This window comes from Chelon labrosus (assembly GCF_963514085.1).
Source record: "Chelon labrosus genome assembly, chromosome: 12".
Lineage (NCBI taxonomy): Eukaryota > Metazoa > Chordata > Actinopteri > Mugiliformes > Mugilidae > Chelon > Chelon labrosus.
Window position 1 is genome coordinate 4,316,465 of NC_140345.1, and position 21,114 is coordinate 4,337,578.

At 39.8% G+C, this 21,114-nt stretch overlaps 1 protein-coding gene, 1 long non-coding RNA gene and 1 pseudogene across 3 annotated transcripts in view; all 3 read left to right on the forward strand.

Annotated features, from left to right (window-relative positions):
* Positions 1-12,495: 12,495 nt before the first annotated feature.
* LOC311497499 (myelin-associated glycoprotein-like) lies at positions 12,496-14,253 on the forward strand (the record flags this gene model as incomplete). The annotated part of the gene is made up of 4 exons (XM_084557820.1): positions 12,496-12,541; positions 12,840-13,178; positions 13,312-13,614; positions 13,813-14,253. The coding sequence occupies 4 exons, from the start codon at positions 12,496-12,498 to the stop codon at positions 14,160-14,162; spliced, it is 1,038 nt and encodes a 345-aa protein (XP_084413946.1). The 3' UTR covers positions 14,163-14,253.
* The window catches only part of LOC311497500, a 31,509-nt pseudogene continuing 24,645 nt past the window's right edge, over positions 14,251-21,114 (forward strand). The window contains exon 1 of the transcript in view: positions 14,251-14,596. The product of the transcript in view is annotated as an uncharacterized misc_RNA (transcript). The remainder of the gene's footprint in view (positions 14,597-21,114) is intronic.
* Positions 16,694-19,494, forward strand: LOC311497126. The gene is made up of 3 exons (XR_014699370.1): positions 16,694-16,875; positions 18,283-18,376; positions 18,458-19,494. It is a non-coding gene; the product is annotated as an uncharacterized lncRNA (long non-coding RNA).

Below are 21,114 nucleotides of genomic sequence, written 5' to 3' on the forward strand. Positions count from 1 at the left end.
AGAGGCTTCTGGTCAATCAAGGCTTTAAAGGACACCTTCCAATCGATGAACTTTAAGGGGTCGCCTGTAAAAGTTGTTGGTTCTGGAACAGGTAAGCGACTTAAGGTGAATGAGCTTGTTATTGCTTGAGCCAAGCTGGCCTGAGAAATAATGGCCTCTTCCTGAGCTGACCTCTGAGGTGCCACATGTCGAGCTTCAAAGGGGGTAGCTTGTGGGTTTAACATAAGTTTATACTCTGTAACTGGGCTTTCAAGAGCAACTTTGCCGTCCTCATCCACACAATTTCCAGACATGTCAAAACTATTGTATGCCTTGACACGGGCCTTTGCAACCTTCACTTCACTCTCTACTTGCAACTGCTTTAATCTTGATTTACTTTCCTCCAGCTTTAATTTTGTTTCAATCTCCCTTTGTTTGATTTCTGCAAGCATTTTTGTTTCTTCGAGCTTCCACTCGGTCTCCATTTTATTTAATTCTGTTTGGTGATCCTGTAGCATTTGAGTGGCCTTTGCCTGCTCCACTTTTGCTGCCAGGTCTGCCTCTGCATCGGCTCGATTACTAGAGGACCTGGAGACGTTGCTGTCGTGGTCATCACATCCATTGAACGACTGTGAGACAACTGTTTCAGTGTCACTTCTTCCAAAAACAGATCCATATTCCCTTTTGCTCAACTGCATCCTCACTCTATCCTTTTCGAGACGATCATTAAAGGTTTCATTGATGAACTCCATCCTATTATTTACAATAGCAGAGATCTCAGACGACAAGATGCTACATGCATCCATTTTCTTTACGACCTCTGGAGAAATTATACGATTACCTTTAATCACTTCATAACGTTGACACACTTTATCATGTTTATTCTTAATGTCTCTTTGGATCTCTTCAAGGTCCTCTGGTGAGCATAAAGTCTTTAGTTTAGCTCTTATGCCTTTGGCAGTTAATTTCCAAATTTCATAGGCTTTGCCAAATGCCTTTTCCTTCTTCTTTGCTTCCTGATTTTGCAGCTCTTGGCCCTTTTGTGTCAAAGTTCTCTCCCGTGAGCTGGACCTTGTTTGTTGAACCCCTGGGGTACTATTTATTTCTTCAACAGGTGCTAACATATTGCTTTTTTGACTGTTTATAAGCAAAAGGGGGCCTTTAAGTGTTTTACAAAACTCAAATTTAAAGGCTGTGATTTTAACTGATATTTAAATATTTTGTACCATCACTTATGTTAGGCATTTACACTTCTTGCACATCAAAGTTCATAAACAGTCACATAATATCCAAAACCTGTATAAAATATACCATCAAAAATCGTCTTATAAAGGCTTTAGTTTCTAGGGTCACTTTTGTTAAACTTAGCTGCAGCCCTTATTATTTGGTCAAACCTAAATTCAAGCATTTGACCAGGAAACCATCACACATTCACGAATAGTCATTTATGAATTAATTGGGCTTTGAGCATTTAAACCGTAAATGTCCATTAAATTGATTACTGGCAAAAACAGTTCAGACTGTGAGTGACTTTACCCCACTTCAACCAGAGTTTCTCACTGCAGCCATAGTCCGATGAAACCACTGCTGAGTGATGTCCGTTTCAAGATCTCAGTCCAATGTCCAATTTCACTTTCTCCCGTGCGCGATAAACTTGCATCGCTCCGATGCAGCGTCGCGGCTCACTGCCTCCATCAGCGCTGAGTTTCACTGTTACGGTCCCTCGGCATTCATGACACATAGGCTGGAGCTCGACTGGTGCACGACCTTTTATTTTATCTTTGGCACCGTGAAACTAAAAAGCACGAAAAGATTCAATTACATATTGTCAATATTAAAACATACTACACAATAAACTCGCTACACACCTCCGATCCTCATCCATATTCATAGTTTAACAACATTTCATTCATAAAACAATTCATCATAACCATCAACCCATACAAACAAACAAACATTTACCTCACTTCCCCACTGCGCAAAGACACGTTCAAATAACGTCTTTTCAACGTCGTTTTTGCACGTCGAAGTTTGGTCCTCTGAAGGTGCAGACTGTTACAACAGACGACGTCTTTTCCCGACGTCGAGTGAACGTCCGTTACTGACGTCCACAGGACCTCTGTATAGGAGCCAGTGGTAGTCCGAATGTGGTCTTCTAGACGTCGTTTCTACGTTAAACTTAAACTCATTTTAGACTACAGTCTGGTCTACAATAAATCACAATCCAATCCCGACAGTTTTTTCCCCAATCTTTATTGCAAACGTCAGTCTTAGGCAACATAAAATGCAGTACAATTTGTGAAAAAGTGGTAAAATACAATAAATAAAATTACCTTCGGTCTGTGAATTAAAATGTAACAATAGCCTACAAATATAATACAAATAGAACAATAACATAATAATAAAAATAAAAGTAAAAAAAAAGTGCCCTTATGAAGTCCTCAGTTGCCCGATTATGAAACAGGATGACTCCATCTGCACAAGTAGAAAAAGACAAATGATTAGCGATCGAAACGGCAGTTAACACCGCCAGCTTTTTTAGAATGCGTCTGTATTGCCGGAAAAAAAACAACAACAAGAACAGTTATCCCAACAATGGCGGCCAGCCAAAGTCTCACACAGGAATAACTACTATCGCTCTGATAATGATAGCGACCGAGCAACTGTTGTTTGCAGTGTTCCCTGCAAACATTTCGACGTCTAATAAACGCTTTAATGTGTACAATTGTTCACGTTAAAGCGTTTGTAGCACGTTAGCATGATGGTTGTGTTCAAAAGCTAACGAGCTGATGGGAAAAGATGCAATGCTAACTGTAGCAACAACTGCTTAGATTAATACGACAAAGCTAAAACTGCAAACACTATAAATGAACATAAAGTTAACTAGGCAGTATGGGTTGACCGAACTTACCTGCAATTTAGTGAACGATGATTTAGACCAGCTGTAGTAGAGGTAGCCTACGCTGCAGACTCGGCCATTGCTTCCACAGAAGAGGAACACCTGGGCCAATCGGAGTGGCTCTTACGGTGTATGTGATGACACAATGCCTCAGCCAGTTAGAGTCGCGAATTCGCACACATTTCACCCGATATGACTGTGGCGCAGAACTCAGTTAAATGTAGCCAGACCGGAATGGTTGCACAAACTACGGTCCAGAGACCCTTAAATAAACCAGTAGGAAAAATACGAAAATGTAAAATAACAAAATATTATGTATACAATAAATAAATAATAAATATTTTTTAATCTCAAATCAACAAACAATGAATATGAATATAAATTATTAATCATTCATATTGATTAATCATGTTGATAACAACAAGTTTGATATTTATCTTCGTCATTTACATTCGTCAATTTCCTGCACCTGTCATAGACGTCCATATGACCTCCAGAAAAGTTATCTAGTCTGACGATCAAATGTTGAACGGCATATTGACGTCTAAATGGGGTCATGGTTAGACGTCGAAATAGCGGACCTAGTTTGCACGTCGTGTAGACGTTCAGAATTGGTCATGGACCGACGGACGCAATATAGACATGATCTGCACGTCTATCAGACGTCTAATGTTTAGTGGGTCGCCTACCAAGGGCGTAAACTCTCTGATCCAACACGTATCAGCTCCACACACATCTCTTCTGGCAGTGGCTAAACAAACACCACAATCAAAGTTGCATTTACACACACACACGATCGCGTCAAACGATATTACATCAAACGCATTTAAGTTACATACCATGTCCATTATCCGTTTGATTTCCCCAAACCCGGCAGCAACTCAGATAAACTTGGCGTGCGCGCGTAACAAAGAAAGAAGCGTGTGACGACACTAATAACCCTTATACCGTTTCCGGAGCACCAGGAAAACAGCATAGGATCAAACCAGATACGAGAACCCCCCTGGTGGTCGCTTACAATGTTGTTTGGGGGCCCCTAGTTTGTCAAACTTCGATGAAGAGATTCCTACCTTATGGTCCACTAAGACACCACAATCTATGACACTTCATGAGCAAAACAGGCTACAGTTAAAATTAAACATCTTAAGTTGAGCCACTCATGCAAGTTAAATTGATGAAAAACTATAATACAAGGAAAACAACAATCCTTTATGCGTCAATAAAAAACAAAACAAAACAGATTTTGAGTGTTTACTTTAAATAATAAAATACAACAAACCAACATCTAATTTAAGTGCAAGAATGAAAACAAAACAACAGTGATGTCCTCATGTGACAGATGCTTGCCCATGCATGGTTGATGAGGAATGTGATGTTCCTGGAGCTTCCTAGTCAAGAAGTTCAGAAGATCCCTCTGGCTCAGCGTCTGAAGCTCCAAAATATTTTAGAATTGCTCCTGCAAAGACAAAGCTCCTTATCAAGCAAAATAGATCATGGGCGCATATTCCTATTGTATAATTGCAGTGATGTTGCAGTAACATAGAAAATTAAAATTAAAATTAATCTGTTTTTATATTAAACATTGTGATGTACAGTGTCCCTTTAAAGCTTGTACCTAATTACAAAGTTGTCACTTTAAAGAGTTTTCTGCATTAAATTACACATTGGACTAGTTAAAGAAATAAAACTAAGATAAATGATCCACTGCCACAATAGTCTAAAATAATAAACACGATGCCTTCACTTAAAAAACAGACCTTTAAAATATTGATTTAAATTATAAAACAGTAGCACACTTCTAATTAGAGGCATATAAAACACACACTAAACTTTGTAAATGAATCCTAGGTAATGCTAAAATAATGTTAAGTGTCAAATATCTGAGAGACAACTTCCACTGAACACTGACAGAGCAAACTACAACAACATGCCCTCCCTCCCTGTAGTAATAATAACAATACTAATAATAAATGGGTCTGGAGTCAGTCAGTCATTCCATGTCAGGACAGACTGTCCATTCACCTGCGACATATTTATTTTATATTAGCCAACTTCCATGAAGCAAACACTAAAGCTGAGTTTATGACAAACAAATCATAGCCAGCTAGCTAATATTTATCCAGGACTAGCTAGCTGGTTAGCTAAATTCTATCCAGGGCTAGCTAGCTGGCTAGCAGGACAAATAAACAAACCTTCTAAAAAAGGTTTTTCACCTCCACCTATCCAGCCCACATCACCAACAAATGCCTTATCGTTATCTTTTTACCGTTTTTCTTCATCCGTTTTATTTTCTTCCGTTTTTCCGCGCCGCCGAGATAACTTCTTTTTGATGCCATTACCGTGTTTGTTTTGTTTAATATTCACCAGGGCCGTTTCTAGCTTCGTGGGGGCCCTAAGCAAGATGTTGTTAGGGGGCCCCTAGTTTGTCAAAATACGATGAAGAGATTCCTAACACTTAGATGGTCCACTAAGATGCGACTATCTATTACACTTCATGAGCAAAACAGGCTACAGTTAAAATTAAACATCTTAAGTTGAGCCACTCAGACAAGTTAAACTGATAAAAAAAAAAAACATAATACAAGGAAAACAACAATCCTCTATACGTCAATAAATAAAACAGATTTTGAGTGTTTATAAAAATGTTTACTTTAAATTAGAAAATAAAACAAAACCAAAAATCCACTTTAAAGTGCAACAAAGAAAACAAAACACTAAAAATAATGCTTATTTAACATCACAGTCTCACACTTATCGGCATAACACTTAATATACATAACCAAAGTAATAATAACAGTTTATTCACAGTAAAAGTCACAGTGTATTTTCCTCAAAATGTCTGCTTCCTGGCTTTTTTATTCGCAAAGTCATCAATGATGTCCTCATGTGACAGCTGCTTGCCCGTCTCATCTAATTTTTATCTGTGTACCTCAAAAACTGCCCGATAAGTTTGAAACCTTTTTTTGTCAGAATTTTGACGAAAATCTGAAGTTAGAGTGAGCGTTAGAGTGCGGCCATAGGGTCCCATTATAAATGAGAATTGTTTCATTTTTTTCCCAAAATTTAATCAAAAAGTAAACTGCGACCCCGACCAAACCGTAAAAGGTATCGAGACGCCGTTTTCAGAAAAAAAAAAGCTACACTTCTCGGGCCTCATACAAACTTCCAAGCATTTTTCTACTGTAAAGAATGGCAGAGTTATCACTCGGCAAAGCGACGCTGGACAGTTTGGAATGTTAGATTTTTTCGGGCTTCTCCATTCATTTCAATAGGCCAAAATGCCTGATTTTTGCCCGATTATTCCCACACCGTTTGAAGAATCGCTTAGAAAAGTCATAGCACACTTGTCCCGATTAAGGCGCACGTCTGTATATACAATTTGTTTTTTTGTTTTTTTTTTCAGAACTCTGAAAAATTACGGAAGAAATGGAAGAATAATGAACAACATATGAGCCGTCGCTCCCAGTGCAACAAATCCTACCCAGCTAGCTAACATTTATCCAGGGCTAGCTAGCTGGCTAGCAGGACAAATAAACAAACTCGCCAAAAAACGGCGTTTCACCCATTGACTGTATTGCTGGTGGGTTGCACACTTGGGTTTGTAACACCAGTGGTGGTCAAATTGCCACTGATTCATTCAGACTCAGATTCAGATTGAGAAAACTTTATTTGAATGGTTGGAGAGCTTTTGTCCGCCCGGTAGAAGTGGGATGCCGTGGATTTGTAGCAAAATCGGCGATTGCCCTTCTGAGCGAGCTGGGCATACGGGGAAAAAGTCAGAGGACTGCGGTATGTAAGATGTCTCGGGCAGCAGAGAGAGCGAATAAGTGGCTATGGGTACGTAGGAAGCATGCTAGCTGGGGAGCTAGCTAAAGGTAAGGATGGCTGCATGACGTTAGTGTGCTTACAAATCATTATAGATGTGGTCGATTGATTTGTTTGTTTGTTTCGTGTTTCAGCCTGCATCAACGGGGCGATTCACGGTAGATTTGTTTGTTTGGTTCGTGGTTCAGTCTGCATTAACGGGGCGAACCACGGTAGATTTGTTTGTTTCGTGGTTTAGTCCGCATCAACGGGGCGAACCACGGTAGATTTGTTTGTTTCGTGGTTTAGTCCGCATCAACGGGGCGAACCACGGTAGATTTGTTTGTTTTGTGATTCATAAAAGGACTAGACTAATTAATGAAATATTAGTTGTTGTCTAATATTAATGGTGTGAAATGGTGAGAAAAACGGGTTTAGTAGTGGCAGTGCGGAGGGGGGTGACTCCAGGACGCTGGAATTCACTGTTAAGCCTTCTTGAGGTGTCGTGGGCCTAACTTAACAAAACATCGGTGAAGGGAAGTGCCCACTTGAAAACCCCAATGACATGCTCCATACTGCTGTTGTTTAGGCCAGGTTCCTGATGTCTTCATATTGCTTGGTAGCTATGGTTAGCTGCTGAGCGGGCCATACAAGCCAGCAGCATTAGGTTAACTTATGTTTCACAATGTTTGAATTATCCTCTGCTGCTCTGTGGGCCTACAAGCCAGCAGCATTTACTTAGTTTATTTAGATTTTAGGTTAAGCTAACCAGTAGCATTTGGTTAGCTTATATTTCACAAGGTTTGAGATAGCGTCTGCTGCTGAGCGGGCCATACAAGCCAGCAGCATTTACTCAGTTCATTTAGATTGTAGGTTAAGCGTCATATCACATGACTGTAGGTTTGTTAGGGTTTCTCAGCTGGACAGGGCCTCTAAATGTGTTTTGCCTGGGATTTTGGCACAAGGGATTGTTACATCTAATCCTGTGTATTAATGAATGTCCCCGGGGGGCAATTTAAGGCACAAGTGAGCAGCTTAACATGTACAGACATTTTAAGGTGCAAAAAAACAGAACAAGATACTACACTGAAGAAGAACCATCTGTCTTCAGCCATCCTGGTGAACTTCTACCACTGCGTGATTGAGAGCATCCTAACCAACTGTGTCACAGTCTGGTATGGAAGCTGCTCTGCTGCGGAGCGCAAACACCTGCAGCGCGTAGTGAAAACTGCCCAGCGCATCACAGGAACTCCACTCCCTGCCATTGAGGACGTCCAGAAGAGGCGCTGTCTGCGTCGTGCCCGCAGCATTCTGAAGGACTCCTCCCACCCGGCACATGGACTATTTTCCCTCCTGCCCTCAGGCAGGCGTTTCAGAAGCCTCCGGACAAGGACCAGCAGACTGAGGAATAGCTTTTTCCCCAGAGCTGTGATCTTACTGAACTCGAACCCCCGCTGACCCCTGCTGACCCCTACACACCAATTCACACCCCTTAACTCATCATTCAATCACTGACCAAAGACTTTTACACCATCACCACTGCACTACTGGACTACTCTGCACATGCTCACTTTATACAATCTGTTTGCACAGTACTATGTAACGAATATTGCACTAGTCTAGTAACTTAGATAGCCACTGCTATTATTTATTTTTGCACTGTAAGTTGCTCACGTCATCTGTTTTTGTATCGCCTAATTTATCATCTGCCATCTCCTCTATTGTAAATTATGTTATGCTAGTTCCTGCTTATAGTCTACTCACAATTAACGAACAAATCCATCTGTATAATATGTTCATAGTACCTCACTCAATCGTTATGTATATCTTGATCATTAACCTGTATATATGGTCTCATCTGTACATAGGTTCTAATCTGTAAATATTGTCCATATGCTGTACCATACTGATTTACCATAATATTTATGCCACGTGCACTTACTGCCTATTGCACTTCTGGTTAGATGCTAAACTGCATTTCGTTGCTCTGTACATGTACATGTGTAATGACAATAAAGTTGAATCTAATCTAAAAAAAAAAAAAAAAAAATACAAAGTATATACAAGTTACCATGCCATAAATGTTATGACTATCCAAAATGTCCATGGAGAATGTAAACAGACTGTATAAGTAAAGTGACTAAAGTGCAAATGTAAACAGTAAACAGTAGTTCCAGGGAATATGTATGTACAAGTTAGAGGTAGAATGGGTAATAAATAAAAAAACAACCAAAAACAACCAAGAGTCTCTGGTATGTGAGTATGGGGGTGTGGGGCAAGTGGAGGTTGACTACTATGACTGTGTGTGAGCTGGAGAAGAGTCAGAGAGAGAGAGAGAGAGAGAGAGTGTGTGGGGAGGAGTTGAGGAGGAGGATGGCTTTGGGGACGAAGGTCGCTTTTCTCCTCTGAGTTCTGCAGTCAGGGCAGCGGAGCCGTCGTCCAGAGGGGAGCCACTGGAATGCTGAGTGGAGGACGTGTGAGGAGTCTTTGGTGATTTTTACTGCCGAGTTGAGTGTCTGTTGGTCATGAATATATGTAAGAGTTCTTACAGGCAGGCCAATAATCTTAGAGCAGACCACCAATAATCTTAGAGCAGACCATCTCCCTGGCCAGCACAGAGACAAGAGTCTCAGCCATGTTCTTCACAATCTGCATAAAAAACAAAATAATAATAATAATAATATATATATTATTTTTGTAATATCTTACGATAAATAAAACCTGTAGCAAACTGACAATGACAATCCCTTTATAGTCGTATATTGGTTGACAAATCATCAAGAATGCAGGATTTTAATATATCTGACTATAAAGGCCTACTATACAAGACATCATTAATTAGGCCAATTACTTAATTGAAAAAAATAAAACTTCAGCTTGGCTGCTGGTTAAGCTAGCGTTAGCATTGATATTTATTGACATTTACCCATGAATGGAATCAGCAATGCATTAGATACCGCCATCTATCCAAAACATTATCGCGGAGCTTAAGACAAATTATTAGTTTGTATTATTTATACTTAAATTTGATTTATATACTCACTTCAGAGGAACTACTCGGGGGTCCCGCCATCACCGGTACTGTCTGGGGTTGCGCACTAATCGCTTTTGCCTAGTGATGTTACGAGACGTGTCGAGGCTTCGAAGCATGTGTCGAGAATGGAGGCGGGGTTTCCGCGAAGCGCGTATCGAGGCTTGCTTCATTTAGGGGAGGGGCCAAAAATAATGACGTCCGAAGCCTCGCTGCCCGGCTGTACCACGTGACTGATTCAGAAAGTGGTTCTGATTTTCCCGCGAGGTTTGACAGCACTATAAACCCCTCGGGGTTTTTGATAGAGTGTCAAGTTGCGGAGTTTGGATAGAGTTTATATAATTTGGAGATAGTTTGGATAGTTTAAAAAGAGAGATATAGTTTGAAGATTTAGGAGAGTGAGGAGAGAAAGATAGGTAAGAGGATGGAGCCAGCTAGGAAGAGACATAATGAGTGCCCTCTTCCTAGTTCCACAAGCACTTTCACTTTCCTCTGCCTGTTTAAGCCCATGCCATTTGCCTAAAGTGACGGAAAAACACACAACCTGCCATATCATATCATACTACCATTTTGGGAAAAGTTACACACACAATATATATTGTGTGTTTTATTCAAAAAATATCATACACCTGTGATAATTTAAGTAGAGAAATTATTTGGTCATACACTTTTTTGTAATTCATAGTCATTCCCAAGAGCCATTACAGATAGTGATGGCCCTCTGACACCCGAGGCTCCGACACATGCGCCGTACCTCATGAAGCAATTGTATCGAACTACTGTGCCGAGGCGTGGTTCGTTCGAAGCAGCTGAGTGACGTCCGAAGCAGTTCAAGTGCTTCGGACGTCACTCGAAGCACTTGAACTGCTTCGGTGCTTCGGACGCTTCAGCAGCAAACGAATCACCTGAGGGGTTCGGTTTGTCATGTGAATCACTTGGCGGATCGAGTGTGTTCAGGGATTTCCCGGATACCCTATTTGGTGGTGCTCATTTGAATGTTTCTTTGCAGAGTGGTTTGTTGGAGTTAGTTGCGTATTTTGTGGAGATAGATCGTAATTAGAGATTCAGAGAGAAATAGATAAATTAGTTACATAGTTAGATAACACTGTACTGATAGATAGACATAGTTACATAGATAGTCCTAAATAGCGGTATATATAGATAAGACAGAGAGAGAGATACAGATAAGATATAGATATATATGTAATATAAAACTATAGCCCAAAACTATACACGCACTTCTGACTATATATAGTCACACTACTAAACCATGATACCAAGAGCAAAAGAAAATAGTTGACGTAAGCGCTGAAACATAAACATTAGTGCAAATTAATGACGGTCCACAGAGTGTAGTAGTGACGTAATGAAAATGGTCCAACGACAACCGACCGCCATTAACGGGTTTAGTGGCACACTGTGAAATCACCGGTCTCTCGTTATTGAATCAAGGGATCGATTCCCATTGTTTTTTTTTTATTTGTTTTTTTTATTGTTAGTATGTATATAATTTTCTTATAATCAACTTTAAACCACATATCCATGTAACGTAGTCGAATAGGAATGTGCATGGCGAATCAAGTCCCACACAAGCATGAACCAGTAAGACACGTCTCCATTGCACTACATTTTATTGTCCACTAGATACAAAAAATAGAGCACGGAGTCACTGAAGCTTCGAGTAATGAACCTTTTTTTAATCACGTGTCGAGGCTTCAACAAAACCTCGATTCGCACATCACTAATTACAGACACAAAAAAATCAATGCATCACACATTATGTGGTTATACACCTGGCCAGTAGGTGGTTTCATGTGCACATGAAGCTTCGAGAAATGTACCCTTTCTCGAACCAGTTGGCTCAAGTGGTTCGATGCCTCATGAGGCTTCATCTCGCCATCACTACTTTTGCCTGTATCAAAGACTGATTGGACCAAAGATTTTTACATTTTTTAAATAATCTTAAATTAAAAACATATATCTACGTGGTCCTCTGTTGAGTTGAATGCTGTAACTAAACGAGAAGCGAGTTATATCAGTAAAGGTTTCGCCCAAAGCCCAGATTTCCCATTTTCTCGGTGACACTTAAAGGCCTTTGTGGATCTGCGGATCTGAGCAGCGTGAAAATAGTCTCAAAACTCTGTGTGCGTGCGCAGCCTGATCTGTCCGGGCTTGGACACTCACAAGCGCAGGAAGTCTTTTGAAAACGAAAAGGATGAGCTTTGTGAAGTTGAACCATCTGATTTGTGAATTTGTAATACAGTCACATTCATATTGCTCGGTACGCATTTGTGACCCCCCAAATTCACGCACAAATCGTTGTATGCACACACAAGTTGTACGTACGCATTTGTGAATGTCATGTTTCACGTGTGGATCATGGAACACGCATTTGTGACCATTTTGAGACTAATTTCATGCCATACATTACTTCCTTTTCTTAATCTCTACTGTCTTTTCAGCTTCTGGACATTGCTAAATAAAAGTGAGGAGTCTTTTTCAGTGAACATCAAATGAATATTTTGGAGAGCTGAACATTTATCTCTGAAAGAATTCAGTACATTTATTTCATAGTTTTGAAAACAGACTTTAACATTTGGGTCAAATCTGTCTTAATACAAATTAACACTTTTGTGTTAATATTTTTACATAACAATAACCAAATATATAGAGAAGGATTTCTTAAATGTCTTTTAACAGCTTAATAGAAGAAATGAACCAAACGTGTTTCATGTGTAAACTCCAGACTCCTTTAAACTAGACTTTCTCCTGACAAACAAAGATGGCTGGAGCTCTGACTTTCCTTCTCATTGGCTGTTTGCTGCAGGGTGAGTTCAAGTCCATTAACACCTGCTTTGGAAGATTATTTCAAATGACCACAATACTCTTTTGCTAAGTTCAAGCATTCATGCTCATTGTCTCAATGTCTGAGAAAACATCCTTCAAAGTGAGATTTGCTGTAAACTACAAAATAAATTAATGATTTATATGTGAAGATCTAAAATAACTGAAACCATGGTAACAGTAATGACTTTGTAAAAAGTGAGTATCAGTCATTACCACTAGACTGCTGCTGAGAACTACTGTTTCCTTTTCTTCTTTCTAAACTGTGTGTTTGTGTTTCAGGTGTCCAGTGTGGACGGTGGAGAGTCAATATGCCTCAGACTATAGAGGTTCTGAGAGGATCCTGTGTGACCATCCCCTGCTCCTTTGATATAGAGAGCACATATAACACCAATTTAGATCAGACATGTAAAGCAATGTGGAAAAAGACTAGTAATAATGAAGTTGTGTTTGATAGTAAAACTAGAACAAATGGAGAATTGAAGGGAGTACTGACAGACAGAGACTGCACCACAACCCTGAATAACATGGTTTCTGATGACACATATTACTTCAGACTGGAATGTGATAATCCCTTGAAATGGAACTTCGATAATGACGTAATCAAAATTGTGGCCAAAGGTAAATTTTGATATCTATTGTTATGTTTTGTCTTTTAAAGTTCCCATCATTTAGTTTCATTCAGCTGTAGATTTACTACAAATTAATAATCAATGATTATTTATTGACTGCTCCAACTGTTCCTTCCTACCAGCCTCACCCACTCTGACTCCGTCCACACTGGAGGTGGAGGAGGGAACCTCAGTGAGTCTGACGTGCTCTGCTCCAGCTCCCTGTCTGTCTCATCCTCCAACTCTGACATGGAGCCCCAGACTGGGTGACAGTCAGGAGACACTGCAGGAGAATCAGGACAAAACTAAAGTCCAGACCTCTGTTCTGACCTTCACTGCTTCTCACCTCCATCATGGACGGAAAATCTCCTGCACTGCTGTCTACAGGAAACAAGATGGCAGCCCTGATGCATCTGTTACCACAAGTTTAACAGCTGATGTTTCCTGTGAGTTTTTTTTTTCAGTTTACATTTAAAAATGAATCATGAAAATAATTGTCAGATTATTCTGTTTTTAAAATAATAATTATAAATCTGGTAACAGTGAGGACTGTGTAGAGAGTGAGTGTCACTCATTACCACTAGACTGCTGCTGAGAACTACTGTTTCCTTTTCTTCTTTCTAAACTGTGTGTTTGTGTTTCAGGTGTCCAGTGTGGAGAGTGGAGAGTCAATATGCCGCAGACTATAGAGGTTCTGAGAGGATCCTGTGTGACCATCCCCTGCTCCTTTGATATAGAGAGCACATATAACAACTATTTAGATCAGACATGTAAAGCAATGTGGAAAAAGAAAAGTAATGATGAAGTTGTGTTTGATAGTAAAACTAGCACAAATGGAGAATTGATGGGAGTACTGACAAACGGAGACTGCACCACAACCCTGAATAACATGGTTTCTGATGACACATATTACTTCAGACTGGAATGTGATAATCCCTTGAAATGGAACTTCGATAATGATGTAATCAAAATTGTGGCCAAAGGTAAACGTTGATATCTATTATTATGTTTTGTCTTTTAAAGTTCCCATCATTTAGTTTCATTCAGCTGTAGATTTACTACAAATTAATAATCAATGATTATTTATTGACTGGTCCAACTGTTCCTTCCTACCAGCTGATCCTCCCTCACCCACTCTGACTCCGTCCACACTGGAGGTGGAGGAGGGAACCTCAGTGAGTCTGACGTGCTCTGCTCCAGCTCCCTGTCTGTCTCATCCTCCAACTCTGACATGGAGCCCCAGACTGGGTGACGGTCAGGAGACACTGCAGGAGAATCAGGACAAAACTAAAGTCCAGACCTCTGTTCTGACCTTCAATGCTTCTCACCTCCATCATGGACAGAAAATCTCCTGCACTGCTGTCTACAGGAAACAAGATGGCAGCAATCAATCAAGCAGCAGTAAAACTTCAACACTTACTGTTTCATGTGAGTTCATTTATAACATTAAATCTCATCAGTAGCACTTTAACTAATAATCATTTAGATTTAAACCAGTTTAAATTGAATCCTCTTTGTCACTTTGAATAAACAGGTTATAGAAAGATGGTGTCTGAGCCTAGAAAATGGTAATGGGAATGTTTGATCAATATATGAACTCAGTACAAACTATGGTTAGGTGCAGCCCTAGGTTGAATCTGTGTCTTTGGGAACAAACTACCTCCATGTAGATGGAGATGAATTTCAGTCTCTGAACTGAACTGTCTCCTCCAGACTGCAGTGTCTCCTGTATCCACCACACTGTTTCACTGATGATCCTTCAAGAACTGTCAAACTTTTAGTGCTCTAAAGTGTGTAGCCATACATAACACTACCAAGATTAGTATGTGTTTTACCACAAACCTCTAATACAAAAAAAACCACATTACTACTGAGTTGATGAAAAAGTAGAATTAATGTAGGCTGTTAAATGACTTCTCCATGGTATAACATTTATTTATTTGTTTATTTGTTTTCTATTACAAATATCATAATTTACATTAAACTGTTGCATGGATAGTGACATTTATTACTTATTTTTCAGATTCACCTAAAGACATCACAGTGTCCGTCAGTCCCTCTGGTCCAGTACCAGAGAACAGAAATGTGACTCTGACCTGCAGTAGTACTGCCAACCCAGCAGTAAGGAACTACATCTGGTACAGAGCTGACAGAGACCAGGGGACTTTCATTGGGTCTGGACACATTTTAAATATTGAAGCCTCTAAAGTCAGCAGTCCTTTTTTCTGCAAGGCTGAGAATGATCTTGGAGTTGGACGATCTACAGACACACAAATAGATGTTCAGTGTATGACATACATTTTGCACTTATCTGTTTTACATATTCATTATTGAAGCCAACTTCAAATATTCAAATCTTTAGATCCCAGATGTATACGCAGTATATACTAATATAATGCAATTCCTGTTCCCCATTTTTCAGATACACCTAAAAACATCACAGTGTCCATTAGTCCCTCTGGTCCAGTATCAGAGAACAGAAATGTGACTCTGTCCTGCAGTAGTACTGCCAACCCAGCAGTAAGGAACTACACCTGGTACAGAGCTGACAGAGACCAGGAGACTTTGATTGGGACTGGACACATTTTAAACATTGAAGCTTCTAAAGTCAGCAGTCCTTTTTTCTGCAAGGCTGAGAATGATCTTGGAGTTGGACGATCCACAGACACACACATAGATGTTCAGTGTATGCATCAAAGATGGAAGTGAACAGGATGTGTTTCTGTAACAGGGTTTATTAATATCCATATAATTATTTAGACATTATTTTAAATACAATCTAGTGATGGGGTTCTCTATTTTTGATATTCCCATTTCATTAAAAAGGAAAATATGTATAAAATAATTAAACCCATCTGAAAATCTATGTGGGGTGATAAACATCCATGGGGACATATTTATGACTATGTAGTAGCTACCAAATATCTGGGCTTGGATGATCATCAGCCACTCAACATACAGCACATACAGTTGATCTTGTATTGTGATTTAGACAGATCTGTGAAAAGCCAGAGACTTTCACAGGGAATTTATATGTCTGAATCAGTCCAAATCTTTTGATTCAACTTTTTTTGATATGGCTTCTTTTAACTCTTCTCTCCACTTTCATTGCAGTTCCTCCACAGATCCTGGCCTCATCTCACTGCACCAAAACTGAAAGTCAGGTCACCTGTTCCTGTGAGACTGTGGGAAACCCTTCTCCTACTTTACACTGGTATTTGGATGGGAGACCTGTCAATCAATCTGGAGAGTTTTTAATCAGCAGTGAGTCTCTAAATGACACAGGCCTGAGGAGCTTCATCACTGTCAATCAACTAAAGGAGAGGAGTCTTTCCACCTTGCTCTGTCACAGCTTCAACTCTCTGGGATCTGCCAGGCAGCAGTTTTGTGTTAACACCTCTGGCAGTAAGTCATTGGCATTGCACAAGTGGTACTAGTGTTTCCTTAGAATCTTGTTTTCATCCAGATGGTGGTATGTCCATGTGTACAGATGTACACAAAACCACAAAGACACAGAACATAAGCTGTACAGTGATTTATATCTGGAACAACTAACCAAGCAGAGTTTATCAGGAGAATTATCAATCTGAATTACATCTTTATATTAATATTTAATTTTGTGTTTCAGGTCAAGTGATGTCGCTAGTGTTCATCACCACAACTGCCGCTTTACTAGTTCTAGTATGTGTTCTGCTCTTTGTCATCAGGTAAGATGCCAAAAGGTGACTCTACAAAGTAATGGGTTTCCTCACTTTTACTGACTCAATTTGCTTGGGCCTTCATCCATAACAACAAACTAAATGCTGGTCCTTTCCAAAGGCAATACGTCAACTGTATCAAAACACAGGTTTTCATTTTCATGGACTGTTATGATGAGTAGCACGGAGGTAGGACCCAAACGCAAGACACACACGAAACTAATCAAACTAAATAATAGAGGGAAAACACAGGAAGGAGAGCAAGAAACCAAACACCAAGGAAGAAACTTTCAAAACACAAACTGGAAACGCAAAGAAAACCAAACAGGATTACAGAAATGTTTAGAAGTCAATACTATGACAGGAACAGAAATGTTCTTCTTTTTACTCACTATTGGCAAAACTGCTCAGTAATACTAGACAGTGTTTCCCACACATAGACGAATCTGTGGCGGTGCGCCACAGATTCAACTCCGACCGCCACAGATTCAACACCGACCAAAAAAAAAAATTAATAAAAAAATTCTTTTTTTACGCTATTTAAAACACGCGCGTATTCGTTCAGCTGCATTTCCTTTCCCTGCTCTCTCTTCGTCTCTCTGTCACTCACGCGTCTCTCTCTCACACACATACCGTAAATTCCGGACTATAAGCCGCTACTTTTGTCACTTGCTTTGGACCCTGCGGCTTATACAACGGCGGATGGATTTTTACAGCTAACGGTCACCAGGGGCGCACTATCATGGAAGCGCAAGAGCGAGACAGTTTGCGCCAGGTAACGAGAGCAAAACAAACCAAGTGAGTCCAAATGCAGTACGAGAGCTGCTTTTAAGTTAAAGGCGATCGATCTGGCTGACTTTTCTGGTATAGTAGGCTGGTTATTTTGATACAGTAAACGGCCGTGTTACTGCACCTTTACTGCTGTGTTGGCTGTTTTCGAAAAAGATGCTGGTTATTCTGTTGAGCAGCGGGTTACTGCACTTTTGCTGCCGTGTTACAGGCAAGCACTTTTAAAAACGAATTAAATGTAGCCATATTACGGTATATATAGGGTGTTAAAATTAATGTAATAAAGTTCTGTGTAACCAATTATTAACTGTTTTTTTTAATTATTAACCTTTAGGAATTAGGAAATCCCTTTAGGAATCCCCCCCCCCCCCCGGCCTACCACCACACATTGCTTTCAAGTCTGTGGGAAACACTGCTAGATTTCATGTGAATCAGACATTCACCAACCCCCCACATGTCTATCATAACCTTGGTGGTTACTTTAATCTCTACCAGAACACTTTCATTTAATTTGCTCTTTTCTCATGCTGTACCTAATATAATCCACCTTTGTATTACTGGAGATGTGGGGAACACAAAGATTAACCAAACATACCCATATTCTAGACATTGTACTGTATGTTTCAGGACTCTGAAGAATCACCGTGACAGTAAGAGTCAGCTCACAGGTGAAACCAGCCCAGCTGCAACAAGCCAACATCTGACAAGAGAGGGAAATGAGGTACTCTGAATTAGAGTTTGATTTAGTTAAACAAGGGTACAAAGAGTATCTCTATCACTGACATTTCCTCTGTAACTGTAGGTACCCAACAAAATAGAAGAGGACATATATGTCAACATAGATGAGTTGAGACAACGCTCACCAAGGAGAAAGTCAAAGCTCAGATAAGAGTGGGGAAGGGATGGATGTCATTTACGCTGATATAAATTAGAAGAAAAGCAGGAAAACCAAGACAACTCTATGGACATGAATCCATCTGGTAGCTCCTATCTGGAGGAGGAAAAGTACATGGCAGAGGGCATGTGCAAAAATTTTGTAAGCAAAGCAATGATGATGGGAAACATGTATGATGAAGCAGAGCCTAGAAATGTGGGGAAGGAAGTGGAGTGTGAATATGCTGTAAACCTGTAAACCAAAGTTGAGGAAGACACAAAAATGTATTCCTAATATTGCCAGACACCAGAGTGCACAATAAACCTCCATGTTGAAGGTCCCCCATCAGTTGAAGGGAGCAAAAATTAGCTCCAGTCTTTTTTCATGTGTCACACAACACATGGGAAAAGACTGAGGACTGGCTGGTTGATTTGATGAATAACTGAAGTAAGTTATCTAAACCTAGTTCCACTTGGGGTCGATCAATTATTTGAACATGTACATTGATCAGATTTACAGCAAGTTATGAATTTGCTCCCATCCAGATCTATATCAGGGTGTTCAGAGCATTTTCTTCTTTCTTCTACATAGATTTGAAATGGCAGGTTCCTTGTTATCCTGATATATGTTCATAGAGCTAAGAGTTGTTGTATTTTTACTGCAAATGTAACTCAGAATGTGACATTCTAATGTAACAGTCCTGCACTAAGTCCCCCTTCATGATTGTTGTAATGTTCAGTTTATGCTGAATCAGCCTAATTCAACTGGATGATCATTGTAGTTTGTGGTGCTATTAAGCTGAATTGAGTTAAACATAAAAGTGTTTCAGTTACTTAGCCTAGCCCACTGACTAAACATGTGTCGGTAAATACAATATAATTCAAAAGTCCTACAAACCACAGCCTCCAAAATGACCAATGCTGAATACCATAACCTTCATGGAGATGAGCTTTAGTGCAGGAGTGTTAGATTATGTGTATATCTCTGATTTAGATGTATATAATCATTTTAAACTAATACAAAATGCTGTATATTTACATGTTTTAATTAAATTACTTTCAGAAATTATACAATATATACATAAAGAAGCAAATAGAGTGATACAGAATGTCTTTTTATGTTTTTCTTTGAATGAGTTGCATGTGTTTATAATCTAAAACATTTCACAGCAGTCATTTTGGCCTGTTGTTGCAGGTGTAATGGACATTTACTGATAATCTATATAATCTCATATACACTGTAAGCAATTGCTGTAAATTTACAGCCAATTTTCAACATTAAAATACTGTTTTCGTGTTAAACAGCTTAGTACTGTAGTTAGCAATGCATTGTGGGCTGCTTAACTTGGAGCAACAGGACAGAGGCCCCAAACAGTATGGTGATGTTTTAAATTACAGGACACTACAGTATTTTTTGATTAAGCATGATTTGCACATGCGCATTGTTGAGTTTGAGATCCCGCTCTCTGACCTGTTTACGTCCAAATAAAGGAATTAAAAAAAAACGTCCGTCACTGAACAATCAGTGGGCGGCGGTCCGTTCACTCCAACAGACCCTCGATCCAGGCTGCGACACAGAAGAACACAAAGAGCAACAATGATACTGGTAAGATAAAAACATTAAACTTTGTCTACCGTTAACGTTTGTTTCCAAGTATACCTGACTGGCCTTGACTCTGGCCGTAATCTCAGCACTTCCGCTTGATATCTTATGAATGCTAACGTTAAGATAGCGCTAACGTTATCATTCTTCATTCAAACTATAAAGTTAACTTACATTAGCCGTCCTCTGGTCGTGGGTGGGTTATGTTATCACAGTTCGCTAGCTAACTAAGAAATTCAAGCAATAATTTGTAAACGTAATGTTATTATGTGGCGGCATTGATGGTAGCTACCACGTTTAAGTTAGTTAACGTTACAGCCACTAGCGGAACGAATCAGAGACGGGCCGGGGGCGGGGTCACATGACCGGGCCCTTTAAACCCAAATAATAAAGCTCATCATAACGTCATTTTACAACATACACATGTTAAAGCTATACTCTACGATCTGGAATATGGTAGTTGTCCGATCTTCACAATATGGATAGCAAAAAGAACAAAAAAAAAATTCATTCATTCTATGGGAATGGCTAGTGTGACGTCATCATGTCCAAAAAAGCCACTTCCGTGTCCATTCGCTAATATCAGAGAACGTCTAATATGGGGAGAAGTTCCACTCTCACTGAACTTCCGGGTTCTGAACTGTTGCAGTTCCACTCTGATTCCATATGAGGGCGCTCTCAGGACGAGTGCAGAATGAATGGCGGTCTATGGAGCAGTACCCCTCAAAATCCACTTTTCTCAGGATATAATTTTTTGTGCAGTAATTTGAATATTGAATTTGAAAGGAGATGCAAAGAAATTACACACTGCTGGGTGTTAGATTTTTTAGAGTCACTTATTTTGCTTTAAAAAGTATTTTAAAATGTCAATGACGTCATACACATCGTACGACCAGATACTGCTTTACGGCAATCCTTCAGTCACTGCTTTGGTGCTTTCGCGCTCTGCACTTTCTTTTCTCTCGAGGCATGGACAACACAGC